Below are 23378 nucleotides of genomic sequence, written 5' to 3' on the forward strand. Positions count from 1 at the left end.
CACCACAATCATATGCATTGATCATCATATGATAAACAGACATGTGACTCATTTGAGAACACGACTCTGCCAGTCTGTCATCCACATTGCTTGAGCCCAGCACCATTGCAGACGTTGTCTATAATGTGGGGTCGATGGCAGTCTTAACAGATGCCACGAGTGCAGGCCAGAAGCCACCAGTTGACAACAGATGGTTCTGGTTGATATGGGTACATCCAGTGGGTCTTGGATATGCTGCAAATTGGACGTAGAAGTGCCTTGGGGGTGTGCCACTGATTGTCAACAGATGCGTCGATCTGCATGTGCTGGAATCACTATGACTACACTGGTATGCATTGAACTTTCCACATTTCCTTGAGCGGCTAAATGGTACAGGGTTGTGTTCTCAGATGAATCATACTTCTGTTCCTCGAATAATATTCACCACTTACAAATGTGGCGTCAATTTGGAGACAGGTCCAATCCGGCAACAATTGTGGAATGCTCAACCATGTGACAACACAGCATCATGATTTGGGGTGCAGTTGCATATGATTCCAGTTCATCTCTAGTTCATAGTCAGAAAACTTTGATGATCCATTGATATGCGAATGATGTGGCAGTGGGTCTCTCTTCCTTCAGGGAGTGCCCAATGCCCTTTATTAGCAGATAACGCCCAACCACACACTGCTTGCATGTGCCAACATGCTTCAACACAGATTCTTTCCTGATCTCTCACCAATCGAATACATTTGGGATGTGAATGGATGTAATTTGCAGACCCTGCCATTGCCACGTTCAGAAGATGAGTGGTGGCAAATGGTTGACAGAGAATGGAGAGCCATTCTTTAGGACACTGAGTCAATGCTGTTCTTGCTCTGTATTATGTATATCACGAAATGAAGATCACTTTTCGGTGCTTTGTCTTTCTGCCTGGTTTCATGACTTTCTAGCTGCTCCAACTTGGTGTTGCACTTGCAATGTCAGATAGTGTATTTTCCTCAAGATGCGCTAGAGAGCTGGGAATGTCGCATCATTTGCATAACTCAATCACATAGTCTAGCTTGAAATTTGCATAATTTTCGGGTCACTACTTCTTAATGTTGCATTTTCAATGTTGCCTAGTGTGTAAGGTAAAATTAGTGAATAATTTTAAATGTTGCAATTATATGCACAGCCTGTGGCTAGAAGTGACAGTATTTAGAAAAAACATCACCATAATAATTTTTACTAATTAGTGAATTAATAAACAATTAAGAATTGTTATAGAATAGTTTATTACTTTCAAATTAAAACTTCATCAATGTGATGTAGACTTTTAGAAATATTAAATCCTTTTTTGTTTTTTATTTAATATATATTTATTTATTTATTTATTTATTTATTTATTTAGAAGAGTAAAACAGATTTTAGACATAGAAAATAATGTTTGAAGTAAATTAACGAGAATTTCACATTTTTGAATTCATGTTGTTATTTTTAAGGATAAATAAATAAAGTCTTTCATTCTGTATTCAGGAGAATATGACAACCTATGATAAAAAATTGACATTCTTATGGAAAGTTGATTTTATCATCTAGATAGAAAATCAAGCATGCGTTTTCTTTTCATATTCATTATCAAACTAATTGTAATGGAAGTTAATTTAAGTGGGGGAAAGAGCAATAATTGTCTACAATAATATACATTTCTTTGCTCAGGTTAAGAATAAAGCAGTAACGAAGAAAAGAGAACTTTTTTGTCTTTGTTGTTAACCCATATGAGCTTTATTAAAGAAACTAGTTATGTGCAAAGTCATTTGTGGAGAAACTGAAATTAGAATCCAGAACTAATTCATAAATTAGCTGTCAGCTTACCAGAGTTTGAGCATGAACATTTCACATACTTATTTCATGTCTTGGAGATAAAACTAGTATATACTCCAGTTAGTGTTAAATCTATTAATATAAGGGCTCAATAAATTTCAAGACTTACCCCTTTGATGATTTTCTTGATGCTGGATTACATTCTGAATATCTGCTAGGAAAAAAACTAATGCCATCTTTATTTAATCATACATAACATAGAAATAATAATCATCAGACATGATTTAGCTTTTCTTAGTTTTATATTGACAGAATATTATTTACATTTTTAGTTTAAAATGATAATAATTTAAACAAGATTATCTGATTACAGCCGACTCAGAAATTCCCAAAAATATGGTTCAAGTTAAATTTCTAAATAAAAAATGCTACTTCTACTGTTTTCGTCTGGTTTCTCTCTGTTGCCAAAACACTTGAATCCATAACTGTTTTCTTCTCCTTTTTTTCTCTTACTGGAGTAATTGCCATGAAGGTAGTCTCAACAATTTGAGGAAGAAATATGTTTAACTATTAATGTTTCCAACATTGTCATGCAGTAGTGATGTACAGAGAATTACATCTAAAAACTGACTTGATCAGTTTCTTTTTCTTATGAGCTGCTTTTTCATGTACATCTGCCCCCTTTTTTTGATTGAATTTACATTGTTTGAAATAATCTTGCCAGTTTCTCTTTTATGCTGTCTTGTTAGATGTTCATTTATAAAAATAGCATCATCATAGACAGTAAATCACAGAAATATAATTATTTCTGTATTATTTATTTTGATGATTAGAATATTGTACATATTTTGACATTGTTTGAAATATATAAACATTGCAATTTCAAAAATAAAGATACAAGTATTTAAAACGGCATAGTGTTGCATGTTTTAAATAATAATATTAAGAAAGGGGGGAAGGAAATCTTGATTTTCATACCACGAACCACATTTAACAGTCTACATATACATAATGGACTGCAGTTTAACTATAATATCTTACTTACATTTTTCTTCAATTGTGAAATCATGATATTTGAAAATAGTAAGTGTCTGCACTCCAGCTGTAGGTTTTTCTTTTATTTTTTGTAACCATAAAGTTTGCTTGTTTCTAATTATTCATTGTAAATGAATATGAGATTGTATATTTTGTTGATTTGAAGCTTTTCATTTGTTGCTAAGAGCACATAGTTTCAAAAAGCACTAATTGTGAAAGTACTCCAAATAATGGCAAATATAACAGTTAAATAAAAAGCACTCGGCATTTATGTAAACTGAGTTGGTTTTTATAATCATATCTTGCCTAGGACAGATAAAAAAGGGACAGAAAGCTAAAATTAAATCAACTCAGGTGGTTTTTGTCTGTCTGGAAATTGCCCTGCCTGTAATAATTTTCTAACTGCTGTCCACTTGCTGTGTTAATGTGCTATAAATGTGCATCTTACAAAATGAAGCTATTTAAGGTACCACCTTACAGTAATTTTTTTCATCATTGCTTTTTACATCACATTTTTAGTTCCACAATTGCTGTTTACTTATCATTGTATTTACATCATTTTCTGTACTATTCCTCAAAGGTAAACTTAGCATATTGTATTATTTTGAGCTGTAATATTATTTTGTTATTAATTTCCTTTCTTGCAAAACCATTTCTTTTCTAAAATGTAATCATTCAAAAGTTTTCAATAAGATGCAAGAGATCAGGGCTCAGTTCTCTAATTTAAATTTAGTTCTTTCTCTCAAAGTGCAATTTTTTAGTGTTGGCTGTTTGTTTTAAAATGAAACGTTATTTAAAAATATTTGTTGCAAACACATGCAGCTAAAAAATATTTATTTAAATTAGAAATCATTTTTGAGAGCCAGTTTCTAAGCTTTTTAATATTTTTTTCTAATTTCAGTAATTTCCCCCTCTGTATTAAATATTGAAAACATTTAAAAATTATGTTTAAGAAAAAGGTAACAGGTGTTAAAACAGAGTGTAATGTTATTAATGCTTTTGAAAAGCCATCATTAACAGCTGCTGCGTTTGCTAAGGCATGCATTTTCCAAAAACCTTTTCAAGCACTACTCTTGCTGTTAAATTTTTAAGAACAAAATTGGAAGAAGAAAAGAATTCATTTGTCAAAAGAGCACAAACAGCTCCAAATTTGGGAAGAATTTATAAATTAATTCATGAGGCTGAAGGGGAATCAACTGGTATTTTAAAATGAAGTAAAAAGAACTTCTTTTGGATAGTAAACAATTTGAATTTAAAAGTGAAGTCTTATGTGATCCTTAAATTGTGATGACCTCTTTGCCTTGTATAAATGTATGGAAATTAGGTATGATTTACTAGAGAAGGCTTGTTTAGTTATAATTTCTGCAGATGAAGTTAATTTTACAAATACAGAGTTCCACAAGGATAAACAATGCAAATGTAATCACAAATTGCTGTAACTATATTAGCATATTTTGAGGGAAAGGGGCAGTAGCAAATGTGTGTTGCTATCTTGCGAGGAATCTTGGAACTGATCTTTGTGCATTTTTTTTTTTAGCAAGGCCTTATGTTAGCCAGCTTTTTATGCTAAGTACTAGTTAGAATTCAAACTTTTTTGGTGTTAACATCCCTTAGGCATAAAGTTAGTGTTTATAGTGGAATGTAATTCATGTCTTTTTTGTGCCCATTTTAAGCTAGGCCTTAAAAGGGGCACAAAACTGTGCAGCATATTGCATTATAAATTCCAGCTATGAACCGAAAAACTTAACTACCCAAGTCAGAAAAGTAGAAATGTCATAGGGTAATGTAGCCAGATTTTCAAAAAGACTTCATCAAAGAATAGAATTCACTTACTTATCTTTACTATAATTCTTTTGAAGAAATTTGTAACATAAAATAATTTGCCAAGCAAAGATACTCATAATGTAGGAGTTTGTTATTTAGAGGTTCAACTGTATATCAGTTTAAATCTTTTTAACTCTGATTTAGAAGTTGCTTACTTTTCTTTAGTTATAGTTGCAAAGTATTATTAAGGCTTGACTGTAGCAGGCTGCAGTATTTTCTTCCCATACTCCTAGAGTTAGTGATTATTTTAAATATTTGGGTTCTATTGTGTATAATGTAATATGTTTTGCTGTAGGACGTCAGCATTTTTTATAGTAATTTTGAGTGAAATCATTTTAATTTCCTCATTATAGTGTGTGAATATTGCGTTCATGCAGAATGTCAAGACTTCAGTGTTGCAGATTGTAAAGAATGTGCAACCTATGCCCCAAGCCGAGATCAGGTAAAAATATTTTTGATGATGTTAAAAAATTTTTTTTTAAACAGAATTGTTTGTTGCCCTAAAACAGATTTTATATATTTCCCATTGTATTTAACTGTGCTTAAGTTTTCAGTTAGTTTTTGAGAGAAGTAAAGAAATGTTTATTTTATGAGATTTCATGAAAAAGCAAAGCATTAAATTGCAATTAGTAACACATTTGATAATAATTACATGTAATTAACCAAATATAAATGAATTAATAAAATATGAAATGCACAAATCAAATGAAAAACAACTTTTATCTTTAATAATGGAAAATATCATTAGAGACGTGCATACTCTTACAAAAATGATTTAAAATTTTCTTTTAGAAATTGTTTTTTGTAGCTTTCTTTTTTCTTTAATTTTCTTTTTTTCTTGTCTTCCTCAGTATCTTTGAGATGAATTTTGAACTTCTTATTCATATAAGCCCATCAATGACCCTAGTGGTTGAAAAAAATTATTTTATTTCAGCACATCTTCATTATTTAACCCGTTACTTTCTTTGCTAGTTTTACTTATTTTGTTGATCTTTTATTAGATCTCTTATTTTATAAGTTTATTTTCTTCTTCGATATATAAATTTTTGGTACTATTCCGTTTTGATGACCGTAAAAAATCGCCAAGCTATTGTTGATGCCAGTGCAGCCAAAAATAATTGCGGCAACCCTAACACAATAAAGGAAGTATATTGGTAAATAACTATCTAAGAATATTGTTTTAATTTAGATGAAAGGTTAATTTCATATAATACTTTATTTTTATAATTTATATAAAAAGGTTAAATATAATTGAATGGAAGCATAAGAGTAAATAACTATTTCAGATCATTGTAATTTGTATAAAAAAGACTAAACATAACTGAATGGATTCCTGCATTGCTATTTCGCTACCAAGTTATCGCTAAAGTATAATCTCATCTTGTTGGTTCTTCAAACATAATTTTCTATAATGAATGATACCTTTTCTTTGAAAAAATTCTATTGCAGACTTTTCGTAACTGGGCAATTCCTAAATTGTTAAATCCATAGCGTTATCAAAAAAAAGATTTGCAAGTTAAACTAGTATTTCAATGCCGTCTTTAGAAATATAGAGCTATCTAAACTTACGCAATTTGAAATCAGCGCATACACTAGATTTGGCGTTTTTGCACATATATTTTTGCTGCAATTTTTTATGGTCCTCAAAACGGAATAGTACCAAATTTTTATTACCTGAAGTGAAAATTTGGCAGTCATTTTGTCATATAACCCTTTGCGGCACAGTGTGCCCCACCTGAAAATTTCCCTCTGCACACACAAAAAAATTGAAAGAAAAAGGATTTATAGGTTACTATTACTCTGAACCTTGTTTACTTATACTAGATGGCAGCTCAATACCAACCAGTCTGTATTTTTTAAAGACCCTCTTCCCTTTTTTAAATACCGCAAGCAAGGCTACATTTAAAACTCCGAAAGCATCAAACAATTGCACAGGGTTCGTAGCGGTCCTTACAAGTGCTTATAAGTCCTTATATTTGAAAATAAAATATAAAGGCCCTTATAGGTGCTTAATTTTTTTTAAAGCCCTTATTTTTTTTGTTTTTAGTGCTTATTTCTTGCTTTTAGTGTTTTTTTTTAATCCTTTGTTTTTAATGAACGCGCATTTTTTCCCCGTACCAAAGCCGAAACTAAATAAACAACTTTTCTTTCTTATATGCAACGTCAGATGGTGAATCATACTCCCGGAAATCGCTTTTCCCCCCTTTCTCTGCATTACGTAACCTATGGTGCGCGCGAGAATTCCTCCCACCCAAATACTAATTTCTATCAAGATTTTAATAATTTGCATTCTCGTTCTGCTTGGTCAGTTCATATTCGTGTTTATTATGATCGTTATGCTTATATTATGAGTATATGTATGAATATTTATAATAGTATAGTTGCAGTAACTGCTGAAGTATAGATAAACTTCCAAAAATGGGTGTGTTTTTACACAGATTAGCTTTAAGGAATAATATTCGGAATGGCTTAAATAAAAGGAAAGTAATCGAATAGTCAAAATAATTTCATTTTCTTTGCCAATACATTATACAGTACGGAGGTTGGGAGTTTCTCCGCAAAATCTTTGATATTGAAGCAGCGGACCTTTTTTGGTCACTGTCCAATCTGGATTGAATAGGACTAAAAGTTTTTGCGGTCTACCCAACCCAAGCGAAGGTTGATTCTATTCCGGAAATTAAATACAGTCTGTTGAAAATTAGAATCAGAAACACCCCAGATTAGTAAGTCTCTTTCTTTTCCTTTATTTAGTTCTTTTTTCTTCGAATACCGGCAGGTGTTGATTCCGATTGCGTAATATCCCATATGGAAGAATTGCACCGCATGTATTGCGCAATAACGTTTGCGGTATTTTGCATTGATAATTAATTTTGATGTTCAGTCTGAGATTTGTTTATGCACACTTAAAAGAGTTTTACTGTGCTTTCTAAGCCGAATATTTCTCAGTTCCGTTGGTTTTTATATGATGCACATATCGAAATGTCAAAATAATTTACTTAGCTTAAATTTAAATCTAACGAACAGCTACAATCTCCCCCACTCCTCTTTTTCCAGTTACTATCCGGAATATTCGGGAATTTCGAGTATGCGGGTTAGTTAAGCTTTTACTGTTAAAGGATGACTGAATGAAGCAATTTCCTGTCTTCTGATTTCAGAAATGTGCCTCTTTATTACTTAAATTACTTTGCTTGGGATATATGTTAAGGGAAAACTGTTATGCAATGAAAATTTAGAAAATGTTCAGAATTTTTATTTAAGTTAAATTATTTAAATATTAATATGAGTGGAAAAATAAATTGTACTTATTATTTGGTGCCAAACGAATACAATTAAAATGGCTTATTATTATTTATTTTCTATATTTTCAACTGAAATATCATCATTAAATTTTGTAATATCGTTTATTATTGCATAGTTTTTTTTTCTCTCATTGTAAACTAATTCTGTAAATTGAACTGTCATTTAAAATTTTTTAAAAAAAAAAAAGTTAATTGTTTTCCATTGTTGAGGTAATGCTCATTCTCTTAATAAATATTGCACAGCTCATATTTTAAATTACAAGTCTAATTTTTCTTTAAAGGTTATGCAGTTGTGTATAATGTAATTAGACAGGTGCTTATTTTTTCCTTAAAATGTGCTTGAAAAGTGCTTATAGGTGCTTATTTTTTTAACTAAAATGTGGCTATGAACTCTGATTGCAACTAGTGAATGACAACAGTTTTGCCCTTTTGGATGTAACAGGAACACGCAGCTCCTCTACCTGCCCACTTGGGGGGGGGGGACTGACAAACTACATCACTCGTGCCACCCGTGATGCCTCACGCTACAAGTGTTCAGTGGGCTCAATGAACAACTTGAACAGCCCACCAGCACAACAATCAACCACATCATCACACAGGGTCAGAAATATGGCAACAAGTTGTCCCGCATTAGCATACGGATGCTGAAGCATTTCAGATTCGACCATGAGCAAGCCTCTGCTTAAAACATGAACACCAGCAAGCTTTAAATTACCAAAGCCTTTGGCCACTGCAGAAACATCTGCTATGTAGCATATTCATCCTTGAGGGAATTTATCTATGTGCGCTTTCATTCATGTGCATATTTATTGCGTGGACAGTTATTACAGTATTTTTATGGCTTTACGATTTTATCCAATAGGCTTGTATCTGATCCCATTTTAACAGATTCTAACAGCCGTAGCAAGCTGCCTGTGAGGGATTTCATTATTTTGTTGTAGTTGCAGTAATATGGCACAATAGAAAACTGTCATACATAATCTGGAATGATTTGCTGATCTAAAAGCTGGAGTGGCTAGATTCATTGAGCAAAAGAAAGTTTTTCTTCATTTTTAACTTCTACATTATGGTGTCCATTTTTATCTACGAACAACAAAAACTTCCATTTCTTTTCTTATGTTTTTTTAGTCAAATTTAATCAGGAATTTTGCTATAGTTACAGATACCATTCTGGCTGATTAATTGGGTTCGTGTAGGACACCACGAATTCCTATATATTGCATTCACTCTTGTTGTGATTTTTCATATCTGTTGGTCATCTTGCATTACAAAATCATTGTCAATTATAATTTTGAAACATTGCCTCCTAAACATATTTCATTCATTAACCCTCTGAGTGACATGACCGGCTAGATCTTTTGTCACTTGATACATATTAGCTTATAACTTAAGAAATTTTGCTTTCTTACTTTCTGTAACCCCTTCGCGCCGACTGTCACGTCAAGCAGTCGGTACCCGTCAGCAATGAACACACTCACTTCCCGGCCAACACGCAGGCCAGAGCGTTTTCCCGTTCAGCCCGACTGTCACGTATTTGTGCCAGTGCCCTGGAACGTTTTAAAAACTATAATTTTTGCCACAAGATGGCACTGTATGTCCATATGGTTTCAGATACATGTACGTTAGACCTTCTACTCGAAATGAGAGAAGCACGAGTCACGTACACGTGTTTTTGATTATATAAACAAAAGGGGAAATAAATGTTTCCGAATGGCATGATTTATGACGTCTCTTTAAATTCGCACCTCACATTCGTTGTTTATTGTAAGTAGAGAAGTTTTATTTTTGCTAAAGCATTGTGTATTTCAGTTTAAATTTGATCTTGTTAGAAGTGAATTCTTTCTGTTTTTAATAGAAACAGATCGAATAAATATTTTTTAATAGAAAATTTGTTAGACGGGAATTCTTTCTGTTTTTACCGTTGCAATCACACCAAGATCAGCAGAATCATTAAATCCCCTCAGATTAACTGAAGGACATTTTCCAAAACTTTGTTCAGAAAAGACTGATAAGAAAATGAGACGACGATGCTTCGTTTGTTCACATTCCCGGAAAAATCTTCCAAAACGGCAAATAAGTTATTGCGAGTGCAAGGAATGTAACGTAGGACTGTGTGTAGATCCCTGTTTTCAAATTTTTCATACGAAAAGAGAATTTTAAGTAATATATTTAGTTTTCAGATGTATAATGTTAAAAGTCATAAAATGGCGAGTAATGAAAATAAAATGTGTAAAATATGCATTTAAACAAGAAATAAGGTAATTAAAGTATATATAAAAATATCTATGAAGCATAAGCCGTTTAAATACTCTATAGAGCATTATTAAACAATGCGTTGATACTTCGGAAATTTCATGGATTTAGGCTTAATAGCAAAAAAGCCCCCGGCCCTGGACAGACACTCGCGTGAGACACGGCCGGCCTCCGCGATAAGCGCACGTTTACGCTACCCGGCGCGAAGGGGTTAATAATGTAAATCTAATCTTAATGCATTTAAGTTAATGAAAAAAGAGGCTTAAATAAGTAAATATATGAATTTAGCTAATAAATGCTGCATAAATACAGGTCTTCATGACAAATGCAAAAACCTGTCCCGCTCAGAGGGTTAAATAGTTTTTGTCCTGAATAGTCTGAAAGACAAGATTTTTTTTCATATAGATTGTAAATACCTTTGTGGAAATTTGCATGCCACCTTTGAGGTTTTTCATTTTTTTCTGTTACCAGATAATCTGCAGATTCAGCTTCTTTGGATTGATTTAAGTGATTATAAATTATTTATTTCAAGCTCTTTAAAGACTGGGTTTTTATCTTTTAGTAATCCATACAGTGTGTTGTTGTATGCATATGGGTTCAAAATAGAATGAATGCACACAGAACCGACGATAGCTAGACTAAATTAATTTTATCCAAAAAAACACTTCACAGTTCTCCAACTTTCCACAGAAATACTCATACAGCTGTTCACAGTATCACACAGTACAATCAGTAGTTAGACTTCTAACTACTAAAAATGTTAAACAATGCAAAGTGCATCTAAAAAGTGAAGCTAACTTGGAGATATCTCAGCATTCTAAACGCATTCTGAACTAGAAGCTGTGAAACTGATGCTGTCTCTGGTCGTATATAGTTTCCTCGAGCCTTCCCCGAGAAATCTCTTACACTTTCTGCTTCTTGAAATTATTTGAAGGTACAAGGTTAGTAAAATCAATAAGGCTTGCACATAAGAGTGAAAACGTGTTGAATGATGAATCACATCATGGCATCACAGGGAGACCTCTGTGTCTTTTTCTCGTACTACGGGGGTAGAAACTATGGTAGGCGCTTGAAACGGATTTGTACTTATTTGACCGATCTTGTTTGCTACACGTTTACATTAAAGTGTTGGGGGGGGAGATATTAACTAAATCATAATTTCACACATATAAATATGTAATAAACATTTTGTAACTTGCATACATACAGCTTTTGAAATACATATTTAAAACTAAAGGTATATCAAATAAATAAATGCTAACACAAAAAATAAGTTTGCAGTGTACATATCTTTCATTTGACATATTTTTACTTAACTCTTTCGCCGACCTCTCCTGTCCGCCAAAATTTCTCCCCGGCGGCCGTCTGTTTTTCGTAGCGTGTAATGTTGTTTTTTTCTGTACATCATAATTTTCCGTACATGACTTTCGTAGTGGATAAATGCTCATGAATATTAAGTAAAATTATAAGGAAATTAAGCATAATGGAAAAATAATAATATATCTGCTTATTTCTAACAGCAGGGTAATTTGATAACATCTGATCCAGGTGGTGCACCCCTCCCACTTTGTTGTTGTAATCTTTTATACAATTATTGTTTTTTTTTACAGTTCTTTCCCATGTTCCAACATCAATCATCGAGTTATTATGGACTGTACTCACCAAACGTATATCCTTCTTGTCTTTCCAATTCACAACCTCATTTTTTCTCTCTTTCTGCTGAGTAGAGGTTGAAGCCATCTCTCACTGTTTTGTATCTTGTGTGAAATGGCACGAATATTCATAAAACCCGGGGCAAATGCAATTAGAAATAGAATGCGTGATTAGTGCTACCCTCATTAGAACAAACAAAAATAAATACTCAAACAAGTTAACATCTAGAAAGCGTTTTAAACGTTTAAAAGTTAAAATGTAGAACACTTGAGGCGTGTTACGGCCGCCCTGCAGAAGTTTCACATGAACGGATGCATTACGTACGGCGAAGAGGTTAAAAAGGGTGTATTATCTAAGAGAGTATAATAAAGACAGAAATAAACTTTGAATGATTTAAACCAAGGGCAAATTAAGTTCAAAACCAAAATTCAAATTATGTGCTGTAAATTGCATTAATTCAGTAGCAATATTTATAAAATTAACACAATCAAAGCTAATTCAAAATATTGTTCGAAATCTGAAGTAAAGAACTGGCCCCTTCAATATTTGCAATTTCTATTGTAAAAAACATTTGAGATTTAATTTTATTTATTTAGTTTACATTATAAAGATGTAATATAATACTTTATATAAAGACAATATATATAAAATTAATATAATGTATATAATTATATACAAATATTCTGAGATGAATGTTTGAAAATAAATATATATATATATCAGATAACACATAATACAACAGAATATATTTTCTTTCCAAAAGTAACCAGATATTTCTCTCTAAAATTTTAGTATAGATAGGCAAATTGAATCAGTTCTGTTTAATAAAAAATGCAGTTTTTGACAGAGATATGTTGGATATACCATTTTTGCTGCAGCTGAGCATTTCTTGAAGAAAAATAATTTAGCTTATGCTAAAAAAATCACACACCTAAGACAACAACACAAAAGATAGCTTGAATTTCAATCAATTAAAGCAATTATTTGGGGATATTAAGAAATTATTTTCAAGTTACTTCCTCTTTTTTATATTGTCGTAATTTTTGTCAAATGAATTTACTATTATTTTTTTAGCTTTTGAATATTCTTGATCAACTAATTTTTCATTTAAATTCTTTAATCCCACAAAAGTTTGAATTCTAGCAAATCTTGCAAGTAATTTTTTACTAGTGTCTTAAAGCTGCTGTTTAAGAGTTTTGACAAGGTCTTTTTTTCTCGCTTTCTTAAAGTGGAACTGTTGAAAGTTAAAAATTCTTCTTCCATTTTATGAATTTGCATTTTCCACTCTTTGGATGGTTGAATTAGTCTTTCATGAGATACATGCTTTATCCACGGTGAAACATAATTTGGATATTCTTTTAGTTTATATGTAAAATTCCCCAAGATTAGGGTATTCAATGTGATACATTTTTACTATCCATCCTGCAGTATAACTTAAACCATTGTGTTCTGTGACAGTCATGTACAATTTTAGTTTGTAAGTTTTATATAGGCAATTGATATTTTTTTCAGTATAACTATCTGACAGAAACGTTTACACCAGCATGCCGCAAAACTTTTGAAATTAGTCAATCATCTCCTAATTTGTCTTTTGTATTTGTGCTTCCTTGAACTCCAATAAAACAATTCTTGCCTAGTGTCACCATATTTCAATGGTATAAACCAATAAGAGGAGTAGGATGATTATCTAGTCCTCCTCTACTCCTTAACTATGAAAATGTAACTTCAAGAGCATCTTGATTTAAACGATGTGTTAGAATGTATCAGTGGTTATATATTTCTTTCTAATGCAAGAGATTTTTTAAAGATGTGCTAGACATAAGAATACCTTTTTGAAATACCTGCAGTGATTTTTTTTTTTTTTTTACAGTACACCTCATGTGTTTCACAATTTTGCAAAAATTATCTATTGCTGCATCCTGAGTTATTATATACTTTCTGTAAGTACTTTTACCAGGCAATCCAAATACTTTCAGTATATAACTATTAAAAATATGAAACTAGTTATTTGCTTTTTTTATGAAATTTGTTAAATCGGACCCAGGCTTATAGCTTTCTAATGCAGTTGCAGTTGTTTCTGAAAACAACTGAGATGCTAGACGTACATTTTGCAGTGGAGATTTTTCACATAAATGCAAGTTTCTGTCAGTTTGCAGCAAACTTTGTATTCACTGCATTAATTTAAAGTAATTCGAAAAGTGGAGTTTTACTTAGAATGGAGTTACCGCTTAGGACTAATAAGTCTCTAAAAGCCAATTGTGAATAAGTTTCAGAAGATGCGGCTCATCGGCAAAAAAATTAATATTTTCATTGGTAATTAGATGCATACACAATTATTTATTATTGTTTATTTTTAATGAGTAGTTAGATCCACCCATACCACTTACTACAGCCACAACTTTATACCCTATTTGATGGAATTTTGAAATCACTTAAAAAAGAATGACATCTGTCATTCTTCTATCAAAGTCTACAAAGAGTGGTTACTTCCAGTTATTGAAAAGGCCATGTGCTAATAGCTTTTAAATTTGTGAATACCAAGCTATATTTCTCTAGTTGTTTTCATCATTTTTTAAAGGATCATCTAAAATATTTTGCCGTAATTGAAATATTGATGCCCACGCCTAAGATTAGCTGAATATACTAGAAGAGGATACTTTAGATATGTCTTTCTACTTAAATAGTGTAACGCGAACCTAACTGCTAATATTTAGTCATCCCATCTCATTTCCTTTTTCTGATCAATTAGTAGTTTTTCCTGTCATTTAGTAAAAGTTCTTTTATGGCATTGAAAGGCTTTTTATGTATAATATTATATAATTTTATGTTTTATATATAATGCCATTTTTAAACTTCTGTCTTCTCAACTGTGTCTTTTTCTTTTTCAAATGCACTAACTGTTTTTTCAGGAAGCAAACTGTATCATTGGCAGATTTTTAACATTTTCTGTAAATTGTTAATTTTGTTTTTTTCCTCAATGATTAAATCACCTGACCTTGAAAAAAAAGATTCTCACTCGCAGGAAACAGAGGACCTCATAGTTCAGCATTCCAAAGCAGTCGCTTGGCATTTTCCCTGGACACTGGTCTCCCTGTGACATGTTTTTCTCCCTGTGTTTTCAGACTTGACGTATGTGCTCTGTGTCTCAGTTTCATATTGGGCAAACCTTTTCACTTAATGGACCTTGTGGAAGACATATGAGCATTGGATGTGGGTACAGCTAATATGGGAATCAATTGCAATAGCCATTATAGTTATACAGGGACTGGACCAAAATGTCAACAAATGGCACCAATTTCGCCGACTTTTTGCGATTTCTCGACAAATTTGACTACAAAACTTAGTCACCCAAACCACTGTTAGCTTGGTGATATCTTGCCAAATTAGCAAAATGCCCATTTACTAAATGTTAAATAGACTTGCCCCTGTATTCTTATTTTTTTGGCTGAATATCATCTCTCTTGATTTTCATGCTATGCAGTACAAAGTCCGTAATCGGGACTTCGGCAATTCCGGATTAGGAATTTTTGCAGATTATAAGATCGTCAATTTAAATCTGGTAAGATGGCATGCAGAAATTATACAATTAAAAATATGAAACCGTAATTTAACAAATAAAGAGCAATTGCGATATAAAGGGCATCAAAATTTACAAAAAAAAAAAAAAGCTATTTATTTGTTTATTTTATTAAACATTTCTTTCAATGTAAGTTGTTTAAGTTGCTTTTTTTTTTTTTTTTTTTTTTCACTAATACTTGCTTTTTAATTCTATAAACAGACATAATTTCTTGTTCAGTTACAAAGTTCCACTGTTCAAGTCCTGTAATTGCTGTGTCAAGAATACCAACTAACTTGTTAATCAAAATTTTTTCGTTTTCAATAACCTCTCTTTCTTCACTATATGAAGCAGTATTTTCTGGATGTAGAACCATACTACAGATTTCGACGTTTGTTAATTGATTGATGATTAAGGCTTTGTCGTCGCAATGGAAAACTTTGTTATATCATCTTCATTTATTACTGCTTCTCTACATTTCTTTACAAAATCCAATAAGTTTAAAATTTCACCTTTAGTTTGCAATGTCCGAAAACCTTTAAATTCTTGGCTATCATCTTCATCGTCCTCACTTTGAAATATTGTAGCTGGCCATAAATTATGCCAAGCATTTTTTAACGTATCTGGAGACACATCCTCTCACGATCTTGCAATGTGTCATCATCAACACTCAGCAGATTTTATGCTAAAAAATTTCAAAAAGTCTTGAATGGTCATGCTATTGTTCAAGAAATTTAACATAGATTTTAAAAATGCTACTTTATATTTGCATTTCAGTGTGTGCACTATTCCCATATCCATAGGCTGAATGATAGACGTACAATTTGGAGGGAAAAGTAATACAAATACGTTATCTTTCACTAAAACTTTAAGTGAAGTATGCGCCAAACAGTTGGCAACAATCAGGACTATTTTTGAGTCATCAGGTAAACCAACCGAATTCAAATGTCACTGAGCCTCGAGTATAAAAGGATTTTCAAACCAAGCATTGATCAACGCTTGTGTCATCCTTGCTCGTTTATTTGTGTGATATATAACGGGGAAAATTGTTACCCCTTTAAATGCTCGAGGTCGTGCATGTTTTCCGATTACGAAAAGTTTGCACTTATGCGTTCCTGCAGCATTTGCACATGCTAAAATTATTATTCTTGTTTTGGAAGCTTTGACACCAGTTGGAGACTTTTCTGTACAGGTTGCCAAGGTATTTCACGGTACATATTGCCAGAAAAGACCAGTTTCATCAGCATTGTAAATTTGTTCTGGAGGTAATTGTTCACTAGTAATGAGTTCAATGAATTCATCTTCAGATTGTTCAGCAGCTTCAGTACAAGCTGAAGCTTTTTCACCTGGAATTTTTAATTGTCTTATACCATGGCGATTTTTAAATTTGATTAACCAATCTGTTGAATATGTGCACTCAGTGTTTAAGTTCATTTCTTCATTAAATATTTTGGCTTGAGCCATTAGTATTGGACCCGTTAATGGTACACCCTCGCTGTGAGGCTGTCTGCCCCATTCAATCATCACATTGTCATGATCGTCACTTTTAGCATAACAGACCCTTTTTCTGTTACTCATTGCAAGTGGGGTGTCAGAATCCACAAAAAATTCAAAAAGTTCCTTTTTCTTTTTGCTTATGTTACATACAGTTTGACTTTCCAATGTCATACTCGCATAATTTTGAGACGAATATGCCTTTATCTATTTTTTGCAGCAATTCCACTTTTTGTTTGATGGACATCGAAACATGCTTTCGCTTTGTAGATCCTTTGGCAGCTCCAGAATTGGAAACTGTTTTTGACATAATCCAAAGTTCAAGCTTAATTTTTATAAAATTGCTCTAACAGTCTGCAAATGGTAATAAGCCGGATCCAATTAGGACGGGCGTCCCATATACGCATTCCCTAAGAACATCTCTTACAGCCGGGCGTCCCATCCACGCATCAGTAAAGATCGCATTCAAAGGACGGGTGATGCGTATACGCATTTTAAGGTGGAACTTTTTCTGAAGGCCACTAGATGGCATCCTGTGTCCATTACTTTTGAAATGAACACAGTTTTAGGTTCCTGACCTTGAGTTTGATATATTCTACTTGACTTTGGTATTTTACTCAACTGTTCGAGGGTGGGGTGGGGGCGTAGGTAAAGCGTAAACTGAGGTGGGCTTTTAAATCGCTGTGTGCTAATGAAAACATTGTCGTATCTGATTTATATCCAATTCCTTTTTTTATTCTATTTTTTCCTCTACTATGTACGGTCTTTTAGGGTTACTGTGTGGTGTTTTTTTACGTTTTGCATTGCCTTCAGATATATTTCCGTTCCTTCTTTTTTTATTTAGAAAAGCCTCACCTCCAGTCTATTATGGTGGGAAGGCGCTATTTATCAGAGGAAGAATACCCTAGTATGGTTAGTGAACCATTTACTAACGCAAATGAGAGTACTGATTGATTTTCTAAAAAGTTAAAAAGTGATACTTTTTCTAAGAGTTACAATGTAATAAATACTTCCCTGTGCTTCGAGATTTACCACACTCGTTTTCATTTTAAATTTTGTTACTTCTTACTGTAAATAGTCTTTATTGTGTTCTTTTTATTAATTTTAAACTTTATTGATAGATTTTATCAATTAAAACTTTGGACTAATTTGAATAGCGCTTCCGAAAATAATTTTTGAAGATAAGCAATTTTTTAAGAATATTTTCTTGTAAAATAAAGAAAAAATGTTTTAAGGGCTAATTTTAACATATATAAGAGCTCAAGTAATAATCTAAAATGATACCAAAAATTATGATGCTAGAAGCGAAACTATTGTTTTCTTGAATTTTGTTATAAAATTAGGCTTAGCGATGCAAAACCTCCGTCCTGTACGGTGACTGCCTTCGATTCTCTTCCGTCCCGCATGAGCGTCTTGAACAAAGGTGCGCTGTCATGAAAAGGTTAAGGAACAACGCAAACTGCAACATTAACTGAATTAGATAATTTTAGCCTAGCTTATACTGTCCATTATACATTAAATGCATAATGCGTGTACGCATGCGTAGAAAGTTTGTAGCTTTGAGGTCTGGATTATAGACGTCCGGATTAAAGACTTTGTACTGTATAACCTTTTAGATGAATAATGACTGATCAGCGATCCACTCATGATTGGTCTTCAAAATTTTTCTGATTATAGCAGGCGTAACAAAACTGGACATTTGTGATGGAAAACTCAAGACCTGTTGTCCTTTTTTCCATTTATTTTAAAATTAACATGAGCTTTCTTGGTTAATTAAAAAGTAACATTACAACATTATTACAGAAGGGAAAAGACCATCAGTTTTCCTCGCTGCATAATGCGTCTTACTCATCTTATGCAATTCTTAGGAAAGAGCCAGCGTTTTTGTTTTTCTTACTCGATTTAATATGTCATTACATATAATTGATCATTATATATAATGACCCAGGCATTATGTATTTACTTTACGTATAATGTATGTATTGGCGTGATCGGTAACGGATATTCCGCCAAGAGGGGGAATCACATTCTGGTCATCATGGCGGATACTGTTTTTCGATTTAGGAAAACAGGAAGTTTTCTAATATAAACCTGATGTTAGACAGGGTTTGAAGATGAAGAAGTTTTGGGACATGTGTTAGGGTTATATTCAGTTTCATTCTGTTAGCCATGGCTGAGACCTTATTAAAAACTTAAAATTTGTCCAAAATCACAGGACACTCCAGGTTTCCATCTAACTGGAAGACATTTTTGGAAAATTTACGTTGGCGGGAAAAGGTAATAAAGGTAGGAGAAGATCCGTTGTGTGTGCTAAAACCAAGTAAAAGCAAAAGCAAACAACACATTTTGAGTGCAAAATATACAATGTTTGTGTGTAGATCCTTGTTTTGAATTATTTCACACACAGCAGAATTTTTTAATTGGAATTTAATTACCTATAGGTAATTCTTGTTTTTTTTAATATTTTTTTAATCACGTATTTGTAATTTTTTTCATGTTTATAGTATTTATTTTTGTGTGTATAGTTATAATTTTAGTATTTTGCCTGTTTAATTTCTATTGTGATATTCTTTATATTATTACTCATTAAAAACAAGCACATTAAATACACAACTTCAAAAATTGAAGTCATAATATCAAAATGCTGATTTTATACGCCTTTTTTTCCTTGTAAAATTAGGCTTAACTGCTGAAAATGTGCGGACATTTCAGCGGGTCCGGTCTCATGACTGCGCTTCGTTCTCAGCATGCTGGTCCTTAAGCGGTTAAATGTTTTTTTTAACAAAGCAATACTTTTAGTGTAATTTTCTTTCTTTATAGAAAATCATTTAATTCCATTTAGCAGAATTTCTCCTAACAAATATTTCAGGTCTGAAAATTTTTCAACATCAGATAATCTGTCACTTTCATGAATGGAATTTTTAAATTGCCTCCAGAAAACATGACACATGCTTAGTATCATCTTAACACTTTAATATATTCAATTTCATAAGCTATGATTGAGAAATAGTGTAGCTCTATTGCTAGAAGCATTTTCCAAATTATTAATTATGCTTAGACTTTTAAATACATAGAAACTTTTCCTTTCCATTTAATTATTTTTTCTGCTGATTCTTTACCTACTATTTCAGTTTTAAGTTTCTGCTTAATCAGAGACTCTATGCTAGTATTAATTTTTTTTAACTGAGCATTTATATCAAACAGTTGTTCATTTAAATCTTTTAATTCAAAAATTCAAGGAATGGTGATAGAGCAACTACTATAATTAATTGAATGAAATAAGTAATTTTAATAAAAATGTAGGAAACTAATTCTTGTTGAACATGAAAATTACTTTACTGTCCATCATTGAAATTTCCAGCTCTTGTCTTAAATATATTTCAGGTTTGCTGTAAAGTGGATGATGTATATAATGAATTTTGTTTAATATTTGGGATTAGTTTATTTTTCTGCAGTTTTAGTAAACTGTTGTGTAGCTAAAAAGTGAATGAAAAAATTGTTAATAATCTCCTTTCAACAAGCTTGTAGCAACAAGTAAATTCAGGTTGTTTTCCCCGACCATGCGAACAATGCAGAGTAAAATGTCATTATTATTCATTCTTCTCAGCATCTTCAGCATGGTTTAAATATCTGAAATTGTTTTCAGCCTCATTGGAAACTCAGTTTCTTCAGAAGTAAGATAGCTTATATCAGTATGACCCCAATTTAGCTTTTGTAAGGATCAGAGTAATGCTAGTCTTGTTTTGAATTTGTTGTACCCTCATTAAGATGGTATCTTTCAGGTGTTATATGGTTTTAATTGTCAAAGTAGTCAGTCAGCTGTTGATTTATTCTAGCAGCGGAATCGTAGTAAGGAATATTCACAGTCAAATAAATGAATGTATCAATATTTAGAATATTTTGAAGGGGTCGGAGGAAGTACCTCTGCTCAAAGCATACCCTGCCATTTGTTAGTTTCAAAATGAAGTGATATAAAAGTATCTCAATTTTGGTTTTTAGTTACAGTAGGAATTATGTTCTTAACTGTATTCAAAGTTTGCATTTTTACATATTGCAAATAATTCTTATGTGAATTTGAATAGGCAAAGGTTATTCAGTATCATCATTGGAGAGAAGGAAATCTTCCTGGAAACTCTAAATGTCAGCTTTGTAAGAAAACCTGCTGGTCATCTGAGTGCCTTGCAGGAATGCGATGTGAATGGTGTGGCATGACGGTAAGTATTTACATGTTTTGTTTTAAGAATAAACTAGCGGGCAAGCCCGCCAGCTGAGAAGCCCGCTTTTCATTGTTCAATGTTCATGAGTTTCCATTGTAATTTCGCTGTTATTCGAAAGTTGAACCGAACTACCAGTGTTCAGCAATTTTGAGCGGTCTGCGTCCGCTTTGTTCACCTATACATGGAGAAGATACTGCATAAATGATACACATGCGTAAAAGCAAGAAAACACCCATGGAGCCAGCCCGTTCGCCGGGATTGAAAGTTGGACCGAACTACCAGTGTTCATCGGTTTTGTGCTGGCTGCGCCCGCTTTATTCACATATGCATCCAGAAGACACTGCATACACGATACACATGCGGAAAATCACGAAAACACCCATGCAGCCAGCCCGCTCTCTCGGATTCGAAACATGAACCGAACTACCAGTGTTCAGCGGATTTGAGCGGGCTATGCCCGCTTTATTTACGTATCCATCTATTAGATACTGCATACACAATACACATGCCTAAAATCACAAAACACCCATGCAGCCAGCCCTTTCGCGGGTATTCGAAAGTTAGACCAAACTACCAGAGTTCAGCGCTTTCGCTCGGGCTGCGCCCGCTTTATTCACGTAGGCTTCCAGAAGATTCTGCATACAGGATACACATGTGTAAAATCACAAAAACACCCATTATTTGCGTATACGTCCAGAAAATACTGCATACATGATAAATCACAAAAACACCCATGCAGCCAGCCCGATCGCCTTTATTCGAAAGCTGGACCGAACTACCAGTGTTTAGCAGTTAGCGCGGGCTGCGCCCGCTTTATTTACGTATGCATCCACAATATACTGCATACACGTTACACATAAGGAAGATTACGAAAGCACCTATGGAGCCAGCCCGTTCGCCGAGATTCGAAAATTGGACTGAACTACCAGTGTTCAGCGATTTTATAGCTCAGGCGTTTTGCCAAGTGTAATCGCAAAAATTTTTGGGTATTATATTCAAACAGTAGATTCGTTATTAAAATTCCTTTTGATAAACTTTAACATAATCACACACAAAGGTGCATCAATATATAATTAATGTAATTAATCAATCATAATTATTTATAATAAGAAAACTTTCCATATACCATATCCGAGCAACAGAAATTCAATTTAAAACCCTGAACGAAAAAAAATTTAATCAGAATTTAAATAAATAGTTTAATTATTATTTTTTGCAATTAAAATTTCTTAATTAAAATTTAATTTAATATTAGCTTTATGCGAACAGAGACATTATATTAATGCATTTATATATAATAACAAAAGCAGTGAATGATTACGTAGCTCAGTAACACAAATGAGCACGCTGATTTAAGCTATTAGACATATTAATTTGTATTACTCAAAGTTGCTTTTCTTATTCAGATCCAAAAATCACAAATTATTCGAAAAATGAACAAAAAATACGGATCTCGGCAACCGACAGTCCGATCGGCTTGCAATTTACAATCTTATAATTGCCAAATTTTGAAAAGAGGTTTGGTCTTTGTTCCAGACAGATTGGCAAATTAGAAGATTAATTAGCCATAATGAATAAAAATCCTCCACTACTTTAATTTCATCCCTGTGGAAACCATCTCCCCCTCTCCGACACCCCTGGCTTTCGAATCCAAGGCTGTCAACCAAGAGTTAGGAAGGGGAGATAAGGTAGTAGCGCTTTTTTAATGAATCTTCTAATTAGGCTCCTAATTAGCAAAACAGTTTACAACGAACACTAACCTTTATTTGAGCATCCGGGAAGTGCAAAATTCAAAATTTGAACGAAATCGGTTAATTCTTTCAAGAGTTACGTATTTTTGTGCATTTTTCCGGCTGAATTTCTCTAATTAAGAAAAATGCACAAAAAACACGTATCTCAGCAATCGACAGTCCGATCGGCTCGCAATTTACAATCCTCAAAACCCATGGCCTTCATTCCCAACCTGTCCACAAAGATATGGAAAGGAAAGAAAAAGGAGTATTAGGGCATTTTTAATTACCCCGTTAATTAAGCTCCTAATTCACAAATCAGTGTGGAATCAAGGCCATCAGTCGTTTTATCCCCTCGCGGGTTTAAAATTCAAAATTTCAAGGAAATCGGCCGGTAAGTTCCAGATTTACCGATTTTTTGGGCATTTTTGGGCTCAATTTCTCTAATTAAGAAAAATTAATATATTGGGAACCAATAATGCGATCGGCTCCAAATTTAGAAGTTTACAACTCATAGATAGTCAAATGAAGG

The 23378-nt window shown here is 32.9% G+C and overlaps 1 protein-coding gene across 1 annotated transcript in view; it reads left to right on the plus strand.

Moving 5' to 3' along the window:
* The window catches only part of LOC118193352 (diacylglycerol kinase theta-like), a 238058-nt gene that overhangs the window by 79051 nt on the left and 135629 nt on the right, over positions 1-23378 (plus strand). Inside the window, exons 4-5 of the mRNA XM_035364432.2 lie at positions 4998-5086; positions 20982-21113. Coding sequence (XP_035220323.1) covers positions 4998-5086; positions 20982-21113 — 221 coding nt within the window. The remainder of the gene's footprint in view (positions 1-4997; positions 5087-20981; positions 21114-23378) is intronic.

This window comes from Stegodyphus dumicola, chromosome X1 (genome assembly GCF_044657685.1).
Source record: "Stegodyphus dumicola isolate Sdum_Otavi_A_Nest chromosome X1, ASM4465768v1".
In the NCBI taxonomy this organism is placed as follows: domain Eukaryota; kingdom Metazoa; phylum Arthropoda; class Arachnida; order Araneae; family Eresidae; genus Stegodyphus; species Stegodyphus dumicola.